The sequence below is a fragment of the Ambystoma mexicanum genome, chromosome 13 (assembly GCF_040938575.1).
Source record: "Ambystoma mexicanum isolate Mex_15411 chromosome 13, UKY_AmexF1_1, whole genome shotgun sequence".
NCBI lineage: Eukaryota > Metazoa > Chordata > Amphibia > Caudata > Ambystomatidae > Ambystoma > Ambystoma mexicanum.
Genome location: NC_090938.1, coordinates 27,084,798 through 27,104,922, shown reverse-complemented (window position 1 = coordinate 27,104,922; position 20,125 = coordinate 27,084,798). Strand labels below are relative to the sequence as shown.

Genomic DNA, 20,125 nt, shown 5'->3' with positions numbered 1-20,125 from the left:
GAATATGATTCCAGATGTTTTTGGATTTGTGTGTAGGCCTTTTTATCTAGGATTTTCAAAAGAAGTGGCACTGTAGTGATGGGTTGGTAGTTGGTGGGAAACGAGGGGTCTAGAGTCTGTTTTTTTAATAGTGGGAGCACCCATGATTCCTTAAGGTTGGTTGGGATAGTATTGGACGCAAATGATGCATTGATAAGTTTTGTGATAAAAGGTGACAGATCTCTGGCTGCATCCTTTATAAGTTGAGAGGAGCATGAATCGCCCTGACAGTTAGATGGTTTGAGTGATAGTATGGTTTATTCTGTTTCAGTTATGGTGACTTTAGAGAACTTGAATCAGGGTGGCTTGACAGAGTTTTTAGAGGAATCTGATAAAGTTCTAATAGGCATATTACTGGTTAATGAAGCATTTTTATTAGCAATTTTTACTTGTAGAGTCGAAACTTTGTTCACCAGGGCTTGCTGTATGTTCGAGCACCAGAGTTTATCCTTGGTGCAGTTATCTGGCACAGGGATTGGGGCTTCTAGCTCTTTAAGGATGATGAAAAATTATTTTGTGCTCGAGTTAGCTTGGGCTATTCTGGCATTATAAATTTCACATTGGGCTGGGAGTATTTCATTTTTGTATAAGGCTGTGATGGCACTGAGTTCGGTCTTATTTTCTTCAGATGGTTGTGTTTTCCAGGATATCGCGCATAACCTTTTTTTGGTACGTAGTGTTTTCAGGTATGGTGTGTACCAAGAGTTGAGGTGTGCCTTGGGTTTGCTTTGTCTAAGTTTAAGTGGCACTACTGAGTCTAGGGAGGTGGTTATGAAAAGGTTGTATTCCCTGACCAAAGCATCCGGTCGCAAGTTATCTGGGATGGCATTACGTGTAGGTAAAATGAGAGGGAGTAGGTTGTCACAGGTAATAATCTTTTTATTCAGAGTGGGAATAGGTGGAACAGGGGATACAGGTATGGAGATGGGTTTATCGGTAGCTAGGGTGAAGGTTATAAGGTAATGATCCAACCATATCTGAGGGGATATGGAAGAGATAGTAACATTACAATTGATTGTGGTTTGCTACCCAGTCCAGGGTTCTTCCTTTTGTGTGAGAAGGGTGGAGCACTTTTTGGGTAAAGCCTTGTTCTGTTAGGATATTTGCCACACTGGATGCGTGTGCATCCTTTGGGTCGTTATAGCCTAGGTTAAGGTCCCCTAGTAGTAGAACTTGGGAGGAGTTTTTTTAATTATTGGAAGCAATATTGGATAGGTCATCCTCGAAGGATGGAGGTCTATATATTAGGTGGATCGTAAGGGTCTGGGAGCTATTTATGTTAAGTTTGGCTGTCAGGTTCTCACAAGAATTGGTATCTGGGGAAGGCAGTAGTCTAATCAGTAGATTGTCTCTTGCAATGAGTGCAATGCCTCCTCCTCGAGTATCAACCCTATCAGATCTTAGAATAGTATATCCCCTGGGTATGGCTATTGAAAGAGCTGGTCCTGCAGCGACATGAAGCCAGGATTCGGTGATCGCTAAAAAGTCAAGGTGTTCTGCCTGTATAATATCTGCTATCTCGGTAGCATGAGTGACCATGCATCTTGCATTTATTAGAGCACCCTTAAGGCTATTGCAGGCTGAGGTTGGTGATGGGGAGCCTGTTGTTTTTGGGTCCTGGAGGTAATAAGGTCAGAGGCAGTAGGTATAGATTGAGCTTTTGATTTAGGGATGGGCGTAACGGGTATAGGGGTAGATCTTTTGTTGCTAGAGGCGAGGGTTCTCGCTGGTGGTTCATAAAGTTTGGAGAGTCTTGAACAGAGTCTTCCATTTCTGTTGAGCATAGTACATGGATGTGTCTTCAGTGGAAGATCTAGTGTAAGAGGTTTAGTAGGCCCTTGTTTACTTATGAGGGTAGGTGATTGGGCCATGGTGGGGTTCAGGGTGCTATGGTGGTAGTCAACCAGTATAGTCGCTATAAACAGTATGGCTATCACAGTAGTAAGGAAAGGCGGTAGACTCCTTGACAAACAACTGCAAGCGCAAAGTTGCCTTGGTCGCCCTTCTTTCTCCAATCTAACCCCTCGGGGCCCTGTGGGTGTGTCCTCAGACTAAAGCACATGCAGCATGCGCTCTTTAACCAAGCGTCGCTATACATGACTTATGTCCAGAGCACTTGAGTGCACGCTGCATCATGCGCTCTCCTTGATCCCTATATATAGAGCTGTCTGATCAAAAGAGTTGCCATTTACTGAGCTTTCAAATCCCTGTGGGGTTCAATGCAGCCCCAAAGCAATACATTCCAGCTCTTGGGCATTATTGTGCTCCATCCGGGGCGCTGTAGACACATTTTGCCAATTAGAGGGATTGCAATAACCAAAGATCCCCTTATTGACTGGTGCCATGCCCCTGCCATCCATGCTGGCTAGCCCAGTTCCTTTTCCCAGTAGGGAAGCAGACACTTTCCTGAGCATTGACCCTTCTGGTTCACCTGTTCTTCCCCAAAGTCACCCTGCTCTGCCCACCCTCACCTTGTGGTCCACCATTAAGGGGTAGCGGGCATCCAGTAAGATCACATCAAGCACCGATAGTGCTGAAACTGGCACTCTTGCCACCCGGGAGTCTTGGGATGCACATTATACAGTAAGGCAATGTACAGAAGCCCATGGGATGGAAACTCTTCCTGATCAAGCACGGTTTTAGATTCTAGAAGCTCTAACAGGTAACAATGTCCCTTACAACAGCTCCAAATTCAACTTGTTGTGCCCACAGAACAAAAGCCAGTAGGGCAATGAGTCTAGAGGACTTCCTCAGCTCGATGCCCGCAAGGAACACCACCACAAAACAGCGTCATGTTGGGACAAAATCCCCACCAACCTACCCCATCGGAGACTAGTGAGTGAAGTGCTCTGAAGCAACACTCAGGATGCATGCAGCACTTGACAAAAGCCCTGATAAGTAATGATGGGGAAATTAATTATCCTGGGCAGCAACACCAGGGCGTGGGTGCTGTATTAACCACGCAACACTCTCTTGTCCATTTCAATGTGTTGATGAAAGACACAGGAGCATCATTTGTGTTGAGCAAACTTTTCTCCATGGACAAGGAGACATGGGACCAGCATCAAAGGAATAGTGCGCTAAAATGTTTTATTGTCTTAAAAGATGGGAAATAATCAAAAACATACATTAAACATCTTTTTTTTTTTAAAGTTCCTATGTAATTTTATTAGCAAATAATGTTTAAACCCAATAATTTCAAGCACTAGTAGGCATCAATTTTCTGAAATGGACGAGTCTCCTGTGCCTGTGTTAATCTCTGCCCTCGCAGCAACAATGAAGCCAAAGCCTCCTGCTGGTAGCTTTTATTACAGCAGCTTTTGTATCATTATTGCATGAGACGCAAAGAGCAGAGAATGCAGGCAGGAAAGCTGATGCCGGTAAGTGCTTTTATAAATACAATGTTGTGGTATTTATAATTGCAGTGGCTTTCACTTTGAGTCTCCCGGGCTCCCCCAGCCCTGCGGTGTCCAGGAGACTCAAAGCACAAGCCAGCGTAATCATTAATACACAACGTTTTATTTATAAATGCAGTGGCTTTCACTTTGAGTCTCCCGGGCTCCCCCACCCCAGGGGAGCCCGTGAGACTCAAAGCAAAAGTAAGCATAATCATAAATACAAATTTGTTGTATTTATAAATGCCATGGTTTTCTTTTACGTTTCCCGGGCTCCCCCGGGCCGGAGGAGCCCAGGAAACTTAAAAAGAAAATCCCAGCATTTATAAATACAAAAATGTTGTATGTATAAATGTCGGCACTTCCGCTTTGGGTTTCCCGGGCTCCCCGGGGCCGGGGGAGCCCAGGCGACTCGAAGCGGAAGCCACCGTAGTGATAAATAAAACATGGTTGTATTTATAAATGCTGTGGTTTTCTTTTAAGTTTCCCGGGCTCCCCCGTGCCAGAGGAGCCCGGGAAACTTAAAAAGAAAACCACAGCATTTATAAATACAACAAAGTTGTATTTATAAATGTCGATACTTTCACTTTGAGTCTCCCGGGCTCCCCCATTGCGGGGGAGCCCGGGAGACTCAAAGCGGAAGCCACCGCAGTTACAACTTTGTTCTATTTATAAATGCTGTGGTTTTCTTTTAGGTTTCCCAGCCTCCCCCGGGCCAGAGGAGCCCGGGAAACTTCAAAAGAAAACCACAGCATTTATAAATACCTCAAAGTTATATTTATAAATGCCATGGTGTCAAAGAAAATAATAAGCACTTACCAGCAGCAGCCTTCCTGCCTGCATTCTCTGCTCTCCTCATCTCCCTCTTGCATTCTCTGCTCTCTGCATCTCTAGCAACAATGAAGCAGAAGCCGCTGTAACAAAAGCTACCAGCAGGTGGCTTTTGCTTCATTATTGCTGCGAGGGCAGAGATTAACACAAGCACATGAGACTCGTCCATTTCAGAAAATGGATGCCTCCTAGTACTTTAATTATTGGGTTTAAACATTATTTGCAACATTTTTTACATAGGAACATTTTATGAAAAGATGTTTAATATATGTTTTTGATTATTACCCATCTTTTAAGACAATAAAATGTTTGAGGGCACTATTCCTTTAATCTTCTTTAGGGAAACTTCATGAAACTCGAGTAAAAGAAATTACTTCCTTACTACTGGGGGCCTTTTAAAAATGTTCGTTTAGAGCATTCAGCGTTACCCTCTGGTGCCCTCTTCCTGGGTGCAGGACTGCTAATGCCAAATGATGTCAGAACAAAGTAGTTACCACACAAAATTATCCCAGGATCCTAATCAAATTGAAGTTTCTTTCCACAATTCGAGTTTCTATTTCATAAGAGTGTTTGGAAACAGGCTTAGGAGGCCAGAGAGTCAGTGAGATGTCTGTAATAATAGTGTATAACTCAATGGGTTCATTTGAATGCTACAGAGACTTTATGTGACCAATCTATTCTAAGGTAGACCCAATGATCGGCCTTGGGGTGTAGTAACATGAGCTGTTAGTGCTAAGAGATGATGCCGTGTGTGCAGTGTGTGCAGTATGTGCAATATCGAATGCAGCCATTCAGGAGGCAATGGCCTAGTCCACTCAACGAGCTCCGACTCAGTATAATCACAGTCTTTAGAGTGACACCAACAAAGCAAATGTCATGAAGTGAATCCCAGGTGGCCGCCTTGCATACTTAGAGCAGTACAGGAGGTTGATCTTGTTGATGTCCGTGCTGGTGAACTGGCGGGATGTACCAATAGCAACATTGGGATCTGGCTTCGGGACAATGGTGGGGCGTCCATTGCGTGAGAAGGTGTTCCTGTAGGGCAGCACAGAAAGGAGAGATTTGAAACATTTAGCAAGTACACTGTGCCGAGAAGCCATTGTGAGCAAACCATTCAAGCGCACGGATTCTAAGAAGAACGCTGGAGAGAGATATGATATGGAATTTATAACGCGCCTATGCACAAGTGTTTCAAGGCGTGACAAGGCAAGCAGGGGGAAACAAAGGGAGGACAAAAAAACCCCAAAAAACAATGATCTTACTATGCCGAGTGACATTCAGATCGTACAAGTGCAGGGGAACAGGATAGGGATAAGTGCTGGGGGGGGAGTGGAAGGTTGGACAATTGCAGGACAAAGGAACAGGAAACAACAAGTAGTGTAGCCAACGGGTGACACGTGTGAGTGTTCGGAAGTGCAGACAACAAATGTCTAGTAAGTGCAGGAGAGGGGACTGTAGGGTTACAGATACAGACCACAAGTGCAGGGGGTGTCAATGGGCAGTGCGGGTTTGCAGCTGGACAGGCAAGGACCTGGGTCTGAATTCAGAGGGTGGTCAGGTGACCAGTGCAGTATCAGACAGGAGATCAGCATGGGAGAGGAAGAGAGAAGGCAGAAGCAAATAGGAAAGTCTTGAGGTGCTTCCGGAGCCAGAGATGGCTCTGCTCAAGTTCCAGAAAACAGGGAGGATGTTCCAGATGGAGGCGCCAGCCAAAGAAAGAGATCTGCCCCCAACTCATTGCTCGGAGAAGCGACTGACCCTCAAGGAGTTGGAAGTGGAGGAGTGAAGAGCTTGAGTAGGAAGGTATTTCCGAAGAGAGAGTTGGAGGTATTGTTGTCCCAGGCCCCGGAAAGTTTCGTGGACAATGCAGAGGGTCTTGAAATTGATCCTTGCAGCCACTGGGAGCCAATAGAGAGATTTCAGTGCTGTTGAGATACGATCCCTGGTCTTGAGGCCACGGACAACTCTTGCAGTTCTGTTCTTGATGAGTTGTAGAGGACGGAGAGTAGAGGCAGGAAGATTTAAAAAGAGTCTGTTGCAGTAGTCAAGCCTAGAGAGAACCAGAGCTCTGGAGACAGTTAGCTTCTAGGGGAAAGAGAGGATGGGAAGAATACCTCTGAGGAGGTGCAGCTGGTAGTTTGACTTCTTAGAGTCTTCAGAGATGTGAGGAGAGGAGAGTGCGGAATCAAAGATGACCCAGAGGTTCTTAGCCTCATAGGTGGGAGCAGGTTGAAAGTCAAGGGAGGCCGACCAGAGAGTGACAGAAAAGGAAGGTGCAGGTGTTCCGATGAGGAGGATCTCAGTCTTACTGGCATTTAGGCAGAGATCTTTGGCGGCACACCACTCCTGGATTGCAGAGGGGAGCCTGAAAGTGAGCTGAGTGTCATTCGCATAGCACTTAAAGTTGTAGCAGAGAGCAGCAATGCGGTGGGCGATATATGCCAGGTATTGGTCTAGAAGCCAGGGAGAAAGGTTAGACCCCTGGGGAACACCACAGGTAGAGATTGAGATAGAGGCGAGGAAGGACCAAAGTTGGACCTGGGAGGTTGGTCCGAGAGGAAAGAGGTCAGCTAGGCCAGAGCCTGATCAGTGATACCCAGGTTATCACAGAGCCAGTTGAGCAGGATGGCATGGTTGACTGTGTCAAAGGCAGAAGAGAGATCAAGTAAGATAAGGACAGAAGGGTGATTAGCATCAAGGTTAGAGGGCAGGTCTTCACGGATGTTCAGGAGAGCAGTTTCCATGCTTCTGGCTGCTCTGAAGCCATACTGATGGTCATGGAGACAACCAACAGATTCAGTGTGAAGATTAAGCAGAGAGATGGGCAGTTCTTTCAAGAGTTTGCCCAAGAAAGGGGAGATGGGGATCGGGCGATAGTTAGCCAGGCAAGAGGGGTTAGCTGAGGTTTTCTTGAGAAGAGGGTACACAAGAGAGTGCTTCAGGGGGGAATGGAAGGTTCCAGTGGTGAAAGAGTGATTGCAGAAGTCAGGCAGGGCTGGAGTGAGGTGTCAATGTGGTCCTTGATGGTTTTGGAAGAACAGGAAAGAACCTGTTTTGTTGAGACTTTCATAGATCGGACTTGTCTAGAAATCTTGTCGGGGTGAACAGAGGAAAGGCAGAGAATGGAGAAGAGGTGGTTGCAGGTAGGCCAGAGGTTGAGGAGAGAGTAGAAGGAGAAGGAGGAGAGGACGAGAGGGTGGACAGGATGTCCTAGGTTTTTTAGATGAAGTTGGAATCCAGGGCCGTGCAGAGGGCCTGGGAGGGGACAGGAGAGGTAGAGACTGCAGCAGGATTGTCCAGCTTTTTGCAGATTTTCAAAGGTTTGGCAGAGTTGTTAGATACTGCAGAGACGCGGGCCTGGATGTGAGCTCTCTTCTTAGTGAGGACAGAGAGCCGGTATTGCCTTTGGAGCATGCAGCAGTCCAGTTTGTCAGAGTATGCACAAGATGCCTGTGATTTCCTCTCAGCCACCCTACACTTGCGTTTAAGGGTGACAAGGTCTGAGTCATACCAAGAGTTGCACTTGGCTTTGGGCTTTAAGCGGATCCTCACGACAGGGGCAAGTACATTATGAGTGTCAGAGATAGCACAGTGGAGCATGGAAAGGGCTGTGCCAGGATCTGAGTCAGTCAGAGGTGCAGGAGGGGGAGAGAAAGTGGTGGCAAAAGCCTCAACTGACACAAGCTTCATGGATCGGATGACTGAGAAGGTGGGTGGCAGTGTGGGGTAGGCTCTGCCTGAACAGTAGAGAGAGAGAGGGAGACGAGAGGAGAGGAGAAAGTGGTCACTCCAGGAGAGAGGGTTGGTGAGAGGGTTAGAGAGGGTGAGATCTGAGGAGATCAGAACATCCACAGTGTGCCCTGCAGAGTGAGTCAGGCCAGAGGGAAGAATAGAAAGAGAGAGAGAGTCACAGATGTCACAGAAGAGTCCAGTGGAGGGACTGGAAGCATCCAGGTGGATGTTAAAGTCTCCAAGGAGGAGGAGTTGAGTGGTAGAGGCCAGGAGGCAGGAGGAGAGGTCCGCCCACTCTGAGAGGAAGGAGGTGATCTGGCCAGGTGGCCGATAGATAGTAGCCACAGTGAGAGAGTAGCCAGGAGAGGGAGAATGCCTGCAGAGAAGGCATTCGAAGGAGGAGTAGGCCTGCATAGGAATCACAGAGGTAGGAATCCACTCCGGGAAGATCAAGGCTACACCCCCACAGGTATGGTTGGATTGGGGGGTGGAGAGGATCTTGTAGCCATCAGGGATAAGAGTGTCAAAGCTCGTGACAGAGCTGGCCGTGAACAATGTCTCAGTGAGACCAAGTACTTCCAGGTCGGGTTCTTCCAGGAGACGGCAGATGTCAGAGGAATGTTTGACAGCTGAGCGAAAGTTGAGAGTGGCAATGTGGAGAAGATTGCCAACCTTGAAAGACTTCCGGGGAGGGGTGCACATCAGAGGTGCATCCCGCGGAAGCGTGGAAGGATCCCGAGGGTGGGCAGAAGAGGAGGAAGGGAGGGCAAGGTAGCCAAGGAGGAGGAATAGGGTGCCAGGGAGGTGGCAGAGGGAAAGCAAGAAAGCTGAAGAAGGGAGAGAAGGGACAGCAGAATTTACAAAGGAAATTGATAAGGCGCAGGAAGCATCTATCAAAGAGGAGGAGATTGGTCTGAGGGCCTTGGACCAGGACAGTGCCATTCAGGTAAACATTAATGATGACCTTAGAGGAGTGGAAGGGGGCCAGGAGGGTCTCCCACCGTGTGCCACCATTAATGGGAGAAGAAGAAATAGGAGAGAGCACAGAGACCATATAAGGAGTCCATAGGTCTGGCGAAGGAGCCACCAAGAGGATGTCAGTGAGGGTCTGTCTGGAAGAGGCGCTGGTATAGGTATCCTCGATCGAGAGGCCTGGGTTGGACCCCAGGAGTGAATGAGAGCACTCACTCATGCCAAAGGCATATCTAAGAAATGTCTTATTCACAGCGCAACACATGGCCTGAAGTTGACTACTACTGCATGTACGAGCACAGAGGAGAAACTTCCTGAGTCCTATACATTGAGAATACCTCCATATTCTAGTGGAGGCCCACCACCCTTGGGCCCTTCCTCCCACTTTAGGACCCACTAGTGAGCTAGCACATGTTGGCCACTGGACCAGGCTCTACGGCAGGAAGTGAGCCTCGGGCAGTTCACCAATCCATAGATGGTTTCAAACTCCCACCAACACAAGTGGACATGCTGATAGGACTATTTCATAACCAAGACCAAAATAGACCTTTATCCTGACATATTTTTCAGAGAAAATGCTGTAGTCTATTCTTTCTTTCCATTAGGAAAATGCACTGAACCAAAGGTGTGAAATAATGAATAATATTATTATTATAAATTCACATTTTTCAGCATGATACAAGGTCAGAACTGCAAAGTCATCACGCGTGTGAATGAAGAAGCACATACATGGAATGCCTGTCCCAGGACCAGTATCACAAGAAACAGTTTATGTGCCGTTCACTGATATAAAAATGCCCGAAACCTCTGTAGACAGAAACCATTGCACATTGAGATTCACAATACTTAATAATAATAAAAATAACTTGCTTTGAGTAGTGCATGATTGATGCATAGTCATAGCGGGTGCCTAGATTGTTGGTGTTCACCTTCCGAAAATCACGTTCCATGCCTAAAAAGATACAGCTTGTTATTAGGAGCAGTTTTCATCCAGCGTTTTCAATATTATTAAGTCTCGGGGTCACAGTAATATACCATTGCTTTCAACTATACATTGCAGTTCTAGCAGGTTTTCTGAAGGGGTGAGCAGTCCTTCACAAATCACGTGTACATAACTTCAATACATCAGACTTTACAGAGAATTATACTTAAATCTCTAAATTTCTGGATATTGTGGGGTGCGCAATATACCTCTGAACTGGTGTCAGCTTTGTGATATTAAATTACGCTGGTAGTAAAATTGTGATGTGCCAATATATAATACTTTTTATTGTCAGTAGCGAAAACCTAAGCTATTAAACCTAATTGGTGTCAGGAATGGGATGTGCAATACAGCACTCCTCAACACAGTTAGAAGTTAAAACCCTGGTAGCCTGATTCATGGAATTATTTGCGTGAAAAACACAGATTAGCACGCCTTTCTGCCCGAAAATCCCTGTTTGAAGTCTGGGGATTTTCGGGCAGAAAGGCGCACTAATCTGCATTTTTCACGCAAATAATTCCATGAATCAGGCAGTGGGTGTCCACCTAGATGCAAATCTAACAATGACTAAACATGTCAATGCCCTCTCATCGGATACTTCGTATACATCCAAACTGATTGCTTTAAGCCGTCAATTCCTCACGCCGCAAAACTGTACCACTCTTGCCCTTGCTCTCATTTTGTCGAAATTAGATTATTGCAACATTTTGTTGCTAGGCTCTTTGAACGCCAACCTGCCTAAACTACAACTGTTGCAACATAAAGCCCTGCGAGCAGCCCTTAGTTTAAAAAAATCTGACCACATTTGTAACATTAGGAGGGAAGTCCACTGGTTACCTGTCAAAGCTAGAATTATCTTCATAACACTTCGTGTCACCCAAAAGTGTCTCGCCAAGGAGGCCCCCACATACATCAACATCACTGTCACCTTGAATAAGACCACGAGAATTCTGAGATCTAATAATAACACACAACTCTTTGCCCCACGCTTCAAAAGTTTGAGGGCAGGGGGAAGCAGCTTCCCAGTAATGGCACCAAAACTTTGGAACTCCCTCCCCTCGCACACTAGAAATGAGCCATCCCACCAGCGTTTCAAGAAGACGCTAAAAACCTGACTCTTTAACAAATTGGAACTCATTTTTCAGCCCTTCCATTCCCCTAGCTCTACAACCCCAGTGATGCATTATGCAACCTTACCTCACACCTGGACCCACCTGCACTGTAACTGTTGACTCACATGTACTCCAGTAAAGTGGTACGTAGCTTAATTATATAAGTATGTAGTTTCATAGTTCTAGTAGCACTGTTATCAAATATTTGTGAAATGTAATGTCATTCCCTATTGTTACCAAAAAATTAAGTTGTCTGTAATCTACGCTGTGCCACCTCCGGGTTTGGGTGTATAACAAATGCAATAAATAAATAAATAAATAAAATAAAATAAGTACAATACTAAAAAGCTGTTTTAGCCGCTTTGGCATCTATTAGACAAGACTTCTCCTTGGTGGCACTGCTAATATCTGTAATGTTCAACTAAATTGGTGACAGAACATTATTTTTGTCATGGTGAAGAAGATAATGCATCACAACAAAGCCCCTCATACAACTTCTAAAATAACACAATGCATAAACTGCACAATTGCACTGACGATTCCCAGCAGATCAGCAGTGAAGCAAAACAGCCTCTAAATCCAAGCCAGCATCGGATCCTGCTTGCTACAGCTCGGGTACCAAGACATCGTGCTCTTCTGATGGCCCTTGAGACTCATTTGGTGGATCAGTTATCGCCGATGTGTCTCATGAAGCTGAACACTTTACGGTATGCATTGGCAAAAGCCTCAACTATCAGAGTAGACATGAGGGTTGGACAGGAAAGTCACGGCGTACAGCACTTACAATCTAGGAACTAATCTGTGCTACCAAGTGATGAGAGAACCTTGCTGTCACGATCCTACTCACCTGTCGCCCAGCACACCTATATGCGCACATTCAGAGACTCTGTTTATGGTATACTTGCAAAGTTAAAACCTGCAAACTGCCTCTGCATTTATTACTTGTTTTACCGCTGCAGTTTTGGACCAATCTAATGCCTTCTGCCCTGCTCCTGTGGGCTCCCTGCCTTTCAGCCTGCCTGTTATTCAACCTTTCCTTGATTTCCAGCTTTTGTCTTCTGATACCTTTTTAGATATTCAGTTCTTAACTGATATCTTTTCTGCCTTTCTGACTGTCTGTAAACACCCTGGTTTCTGTAAGCATTTCTGCTTCACATACTTGTCCTGTTTCTGCCTTGCCTTTCTCTCTGCAAACCAAGCCTTTTGAAGTTTTCCTGTTTGTTCCTTGCCTGCAATATTTCCCGACTTCAGTCTATAGTTCTAGTACCTGTTCTTAAGTACTCTGAGTTTCCTGAGTCCCTTCTATTCGCTGTTTTGGCAGCAACCTATCTTGCATTAGTCCTTTGCTTTGTATATATTGTTAGTCCTGTCTATGCTTTGTACTTTGTTTCTCTATCCTGTCCTGTACCTGGTTATTTCTTTCAATGCTGCTTTCTACCTGTAATACATCATGGTCCACTGTTGTGCCTCCGCTTTGAACCCGTTTACAGTGTGACCCCTGGGTTGGTCTCCGTTCAGATCAGATAAGGGAAAGACTTCTGTTGCCTTCGCCTAATCCGTTGAAGTCAAACCTGCCTCAGTATATGGTCTCCAGTGTTACCCTTACACTGCATACAACAGTCTCTTCGGCACGCCTAACTCATGACGCTGCTGTATGAGCGTTGTTAACAGTAATATGCTGGTACCGATCCCAAGGGCGTTCCATAATCACTGGAGACCCCTTATCATATTCCAGTACAATCTTTATTCTGATCAATCCGTGTTGCCCAGTGTATTTGCTTGTCTTTGCTCTCTCTCTCTTTGTTTACAGACAGCTTCTGCCCCTGTAGTTCCTGCGAATATCTGTTTCAACTCAGAGCAGCTTGGTCTGTACTCTGTTTCTGTTATATGCTAGCATTGCCTCTGGAATCTCCCCTAATCTACAGTGCGGTATAGCCTTTGCCCTGTGCTCCCCGGCCAGACTTGTTACAGTTGCTTAGACCCGAAAACCCAACTTCGGACTTCTTAAACCCATCTTTGAATTTATGCATAAGCATTCCATTCTAGTATACAAAAAAACAATGTCAAAGACCCAAGTGCATTCCTGGATGTTATCACTAGTGCAGCAAAGCAAAGACACTGCCCACTGGCCCGAACTGAAGCAAATCCATCCCTTGCCCCAAGAGCCAGATCATGCCTAGAATGTCAACGCTTCCGCCTCGTGTGTAGAACGCTCAACATGTAATGTCTGTCCATTGCACACACAAGCCACCTGCGTTAGTTATCTCTCTTGGGTCACTTACATACATAAGTAGGTTTCTGAAGAATTTGAAGCATATTCATGGTACCCCCAAAACAACCAATATGCTAAATATCCCCTAAAATTCACGAAATACCTCCGGGTTACTCAGTGTCCCTGCAAACACTCAACAGAAATATTTCTACGATCTGCCCTTTACCACCTGTTGAACTTTAGATTGGCATTCACCCCGTCTGATGTCTTTAAACTAATGTGTTCAATTTACAAAAAATATTTTGTCCCTCATTGCCAACCAGAACTAGCAGATGTGCATCACCCGCCACAGCACCAACCTTTTTGGGATTAAACACGCAGCAAGAGACATTGCAAGTCTTACCAGGAATCACGTTCTGGAGCAAGATGTCAACAAAGTCGTCGCGGTCACCACGGTTCTGTTCGTGGTGGAATCCCAATGCATGGAGGAGCTCATGCTGCGCCGTGCCCAGGAAGAGGCATCCTTTCTGCTGCAAGGAAACAACCTGCCGCCCCCCAGTTCTTCCAATCAAGGACCAGCATCTGAAAAGTGGAGGGATTAGTACTCACATGGGCACATTTGCTGACTGTCATTGGGTGCACTGATATCTGTAGGGCTCAAAGACCTTCTCACAAGGAAGGGTGCCAACCCTTGAGGACTGACATATTTCTGAACCTCTACATACATGAACCATCTTGAAGAGTATGATGGCTTGAAGGCTTTACAATGATAAAGGCGTTCCTCGCCAATGACAATTATCATAAACAGAGGGCCCACCTAGAAAGGAGCACTCAAACCTTCAGCTGCAGATATGCACCAATTAGAGGACTTCAGTGGTTCAACTAGGAGGACTAGGCAAACCCAGGCTCTGAAACACTCAATGCAGTGGCCAAGAACAGTGCTAGGGGCCAGCGCTGAGGACTACGACACTGAATGGGGTTACAGCAGGGGTCTTATTTCCTGCCCCTCTGACTTTGTTCCTTCTCTGGAATACAACATCTGAATCCTTAGGACACAGCACAAGAGGAATTTCTCAGTAGGTTGAAATGTAATATCCGGCTAGTGTGTAAATTCACACAGCCTCGGAGAACCGTGTGTACATAAACAAGGAATGTGGGCACAGCCTGGTAGCACCAACCTGGGACCCTTATCAGCAGATATAGGACAAATACGGGGCTTAAGAGCACAGCTGAGGCTGCCCTCAGGCAGGACCACCTTCTGTGTTTCTAAAACAGGACATCAAGAAGGCCACAGATAAGCAACCCCCCCCTTCCTACCATACCCCTGGATAGGTATCAATCAGTCCCTGATCTTCCCCATGCAGATCCCATGTGATATTCTCTCTGACACACCACTGAGTGTCACAGAATTACAGCAAAAGATGCCTATCAAAGACCATGCCAGGAAAAGCCACCACAGACCGTGCCATGAAAAGCCCACCTCAGACCAGGCCATCAAAAGCACACCACAGACAGTGCCATGAGAAGCCCACCACAGACCGTGCCATGAAAAGCCCACCACAGACAGTGCCATGAAAATTCACCACAGACCGTGCCATGAAAAGCCCACCACAGACCGTGCCATGAAAAGCCCACCTCACACTGTGCCATGAAAAATGAAAAAGCCAACACAGAATGTGTGTCATGAAAAACCCACCACAGACTGTGCCAAGCAAAGCCCACCACAAACCGTGCCAGAAAATCCCACTACAGACTTTGCCATGAAAAGCCCACCACAGACAGTGCCATGAAGTGTCCACTACAGACTGTGCCATGAAAAGCCCACCAAAGACTGTGCCATGAAAATCCCATCACAGACCGTGCAAGGAAAAGCCCAGTACAGACCGTGCCATGAAAAGACCACCACAGACCGTGCCATGAAAATCCCACTTCAGACTGTGCCATAAAATCTCCACCACAGACCGCACCATGAAAAGACCACCACAGACCGTGCCATGAAAATCCCACCTCAAACTGTGCCATGATATGTCTACCACAGACAGTGCCATGAAAATCCCCCCAACAGACTGAGGCATGAAATGTCCACCACAGACTGTCTCATGAAAATCCCACCACAGACTGTGCCATGAAAATCCCACCACAGACTGTGCCATGAAATGTCCACCACAGACTGTCTCATGAAAATCCCACCACAGACTGTGCCATGAAAATCCCACCACAGACTGAGCCATGCAATGTCCACCACAGACTGTGCCGTGAAATGCCCATCAAAACTGTGCCATGAAAAGCCCACCACAGATTGTGCCATGAAATGTCCATCAAAACTGTGTCATGAAAAGCCCACTACAGACTGCGCCATGAAAAGCCCACCACAGACAGTGCCATGAAGTGTCCACCACAGACTGCCATGAAAATCCCACCAAAGACTGCGCCATGAAAAGCCCATCTCAGACTGTGCCATGAAAAGCCCACCACAGACCATGGAATGAAAAGCCCACCACAGACTGTGCCATGAAATGTCCACAACAGACCGTGACATGAAAAGCCCGCTACAGACAGTGCCATGAAAAGCCCACCACAGACCGTGCCATGGAAAGCACACCAAAGGCCGTGCCATGAAAAGCCCACCTCAGACTGTGCCATGAAATGTCCACCACATACTGAGCCATGAAAAGCCCACCTCAGACTGTGCCATGAAATGTCCACCTCAGACTGTGCCATGAATTCTCCACCACAGACTGTGCTAAGAAAAGTCCACCACAGACTGTGGCAGAAAATCCCACCACAGACTGTGCCATGAAATGCCCACCACAGACTGTCTCATGAAAATCCCACCACATACTGTGCCATGAAAAGCCCACCTCAGACTGAGCCATGCAATGTCCACCACAGACTGTGCCGTGAAATGTCCATCAAAACTGTGTCATGAAAAGCCCACCACAGACTGTGCCAAGAAAAGCCCACCACAGACCGTGCCAGAAAAGCCCACCACAGACTGCGCCATGAAAATCTCACTACAGACTGTGCCATGAAAAGCCCACCACAGACAGTGCCATGAAGTGTCCACCGCCGACTGTGCTAAGAAAAGCCCACCACAGACCGTGGCAGAAAAGCCCACCACAGTCTGTGCCATGAAATGTCCACCACAGACTGTGCCATGAAAAGCCCACCACAGACTCTGCCATGCAAAGCCCACCACAGACTGTACCATGTAAAGCCCACCAAAGACTGTGCCATGAAAAGCCCACTTCAGACTGTGCCATTAAAACCTCAGCAGAGACTGTGCCATGAAATGTCCACCGCAGATTTTGCCATGAAAATCCCACCTCAAACTGTGCCATGAAATCTACACCACAGACAGTGCCATGAAAAGCCCACCACCGACTGTGCCATGTAAAGCCCACCACAGACAGTGCCATGAAGTGTCCACCACAGACTGTGCTAAGAAAAACCCACCACATACCGTGGCAGAAAAGACCACCACAGTCTGTGCCATGAAATGTCCACCACAGACTGTGCCATGAAAAGCCCACCACAGACTGCGCCATGAAAAGTCCACCACACACTCTGCCATGAAATGTCCATCACAGACTGTGCCATGAAAATCCCACCTCTCAATGTGCCATGCAAAGCCCACCACAGACTGTACCATGTAAAGCCCACCAAAGACTCTGCCATGAAAAGCCCACTTCAGACTGTGCCATTAAAACCTCACCACAGACTGTGCCATGAAATGTCCACCACAGATTTTGCCATGAAAATCCCACCTCAAACTGTGCCATGAAATGTCCACCACAGACAGTGCCATGAAAAGCCCACCACAGACTGTGCCATGAAAAGCCCACCACAGACGGTGCCTTGAAAAGCCCACAAAAGACTATGCCATAAAATGTCCCTCACTGACTGTGGGCCTGATCACGACTTTGGCGGTAATCCTTAAATCAGGCGGTAGAGCTAATACCGCCAGGTTTAAGGGTCCGCCAAATCAGGACTTCGGCGGATTTAGCCCCAGCTCTTAGCTGGGGGGAAATCCGTAGAAAATTTGCGCTATTACCGCCGGCGGAAAATCCGCCGGCGGTAAGAGCGCGAATTTTCCCCATTGAGCCCAATGGGGAATGGGGCATTCCCAAATGGGCTCAATGGGGAATGAGGAATTACTTTACCGCCAAACTCATGATCCGGCGCTATTAGCGCCGGGGAGTTTGGCGGTAGGGCTATTATCGCCGGCGGTAATACTGCCGGCGGTAATGCCCAAGTCGTGATCAGGCCCTGTGTCATGAAAAGCCCACCTCAGACTGTGCCATGCCATGTCCACCACAGACTGTGCCATGAAATGTCCATCAAAACTGTGTCATGAAAAGCCCACCACAGAATGTGCCAAGAAAAGCCCACCACACTCTGTGCCAGAAAAGCCCACCACAGACTGTGCCATGAAAATCCCACTACAGATTGTGCCATGAAAAGCCCACCACAGACTGTGCCATAAAGTGTCCACCACAGACTGTTCCATGAAAAGCCCACCAAAGACCATGCCATGAGAAGTCACCACAGACCATGCCATGAAAATCCACCACAGACCATGCCATGAAAAGCCCACCACAGACCGTGCCATAAAGTGTCCACCCCAACCGTGCCATGAAAAGCCCATCTCAGACTGTGCTGTGAAAAGCCCGCCACAGACCATGGCATGAAAAGCCCTCCACAGACTTTGCCATGAAAATCCCACCATAAACTGTGCCATGAAAAGCACTCCACAGACTGTGCTATGAAAAGCCCACCACAGACTGTGCCATGAAATGTCCACCACAGTCTGTGCCATTAAAAGTCCACCACATACTGTGCCATTAAAAACCCACCACAGACTGTGGCATGAAAAGCCCACCACAGATGCAGCCATGAAAAGACCTCAACAGACTATGCCATGAAAAGCCCGCAACAGACTATGCCATGAAAAGCCCACCACAGACTGTGCCATAAAAAGCCCACCACAGACCGTGCTATAAAACGTCCATTACAGACTGTGTCATGAAAAGGCCACCACAGACAGTGCCATGAAAATCCCCCCAACAGACTGAGCCATGAAATGTCCACCACACACTGTGCAATTAAAAGTCCACCATTGACGGTGCCATGAACAGCCCGCAACAGACTCTGCCATGAAAATCCCACCACAGACTGTGCCATGAAATGCCCACCACAGACTGTCTCATGAAAATCCACCACATACTGTGCCATGAAAAGCCCACCTCAGACTGAGCCATGCAATATCCACCACAGACTGTGCCGTGAAATGTCCATCAAAACTGTGTCATGAAAAGCCCACCACAGACTGTGCCAAGAAAAGCCCACCACAGACCGTGCCAGAAAAGCCCACCACAGACTGCGCCATGAAAATCTCACTACAGACTGTGCCATGAAAAGCCCACCACAGACAGTGCCATGAAGTGTCCACCGCCGACTGTGCTAAGAAAAGCCCACCACAGACCGTGGCAGAAAAGCCCACCACAGTCTGTGCCATGAAATGTCCACCACAGACTGTGCCATGAAAAGCCCACCACAGACTCTGCCATGCAAAGCCCACCACAGATTGTACCATGTAAAGCCCACCAAAGACTGTGCCATGAAAAGCCCACTTCAGACTGTGCCATTAAAACCTCAGCAGAGACTGTGCCATGAAATGTCCACCACAGATTTTGCCATGAAAATCCCACCTCAAACTGTGCCATGAAATCTACACCACAGACAGTGCCATGAAAAGCCCACCACCGACTGTGCCATGTAAAGCCCACCACAGACAGTGCCATGAAGTGTCCACCACAGACTGTGCTAAGAAAAACCCACCACATACCGTGGCAGAAAAGACCACCACAGTCTGTGCCATGAAATGTCCACCACAGACTGTGCCATGAAAAGCCCACCACAGACTGCACCATGAAAAGTCCACCACACACTCTGCCATGAAATGTCCATCACAGACTGTGCCATGAAAATCCCACCTCTCAATGTGCCATGCAAAACCCACCACAGACTGTACCATGTAAAGCCCACCAAAGACTCTGCCATGAAAAGCCCACTTCAGACTGTGCCATTAAAACCTCACCACAGACTGTGCCATGAAATGTCCACCACAGATTTTGCCATGAAAATCCCACCTCAAACTGTGCCATGAAATGTCCACCACAGACAGTGCCATGAAAAGCCCACCACAGACTGTGCCATTAAAAGTCCACCACAGACTGTTGAATGAGAAGCCCAACACAGACTGTGCCATGAAAAACCCACTACAGTCTTTGCCATGAAAAGCCCACCAAAGACCGTGCCATAAAATGTCGACCACAGACTGTGTCATGAAAAGCCCACCACAGACTGTGCCATGAAAAGCCCACCACAGACTGTGCCATGAAATGTCCACCACAGTATGTGCCATTAAAAGTCCACCACAGACTGTGCCATTAAACACCCACCACAGACTGTGGCATGAAAGGACCACCACAGACGGGGCAATGAAAAGACCTCAACAGACTATGCCATGAAAAGCCCTAAACAGACTATGCCATGAAAAGCCCACCACAGACTGTGCCATGAAAAGCCCACCACAGACTCTGCCATGAAATGTCCATCACAGACTGTGCCATGAAAAGTCCACCTCTCAATGTGCCATGCAAAGCCCACCACAAACTGTACCATGTAAAGCCCACCAAAGACTGTACCATGAAAAGCCCACTTCAGACTGTGCCATTAAAACCTCAGCAGAGACTGTGCCATGAAATGTCCACCACAGATTTTGCCATGAAAATCCCACCTCAAACTGTGCCATGAAATCTACACCACAGACAGTGCCATGAAAAGC

The 20,125-nt window shown here is 47.1% G+C and overlaps 1 protein-coding gene across 4 annotated transcripts in view; it reads right to left on the bottom strand.

Annotated features, from left to right (window-relative positions):
- LOC138520769 (hatching enzyme 1.2-like) overlaps window positions 1-20,125 on the bottom strand; it is a 76,873-nt gene that overhangs the window by 2,701 nt on the left and 54,047 nt on the right. For all 4 annotated transcript variants that reach the window (XM_069633059.1, XM_069633060.1, XM_069633061.1 and 1 more), the window contains exons 6-8: window positions 13,679-13,857; window positions 9,840-9,921; window positions 5,175-5,300 (exon numbers count right to left, since the gene is read on the bottom strand). In XM_069633059.1, the coding sequence (XP_069489160.1) occupies window positions 5,175-5,300; window positions 9,840-9,921; window positions 13,679-13,857 (387 nt within the window). The remainder of the gene's footprint in view (window positions 1-5,174; window positions 5,301-9,839; window positions 9,922-13,678; window positions 13,858-20,125) is intronic.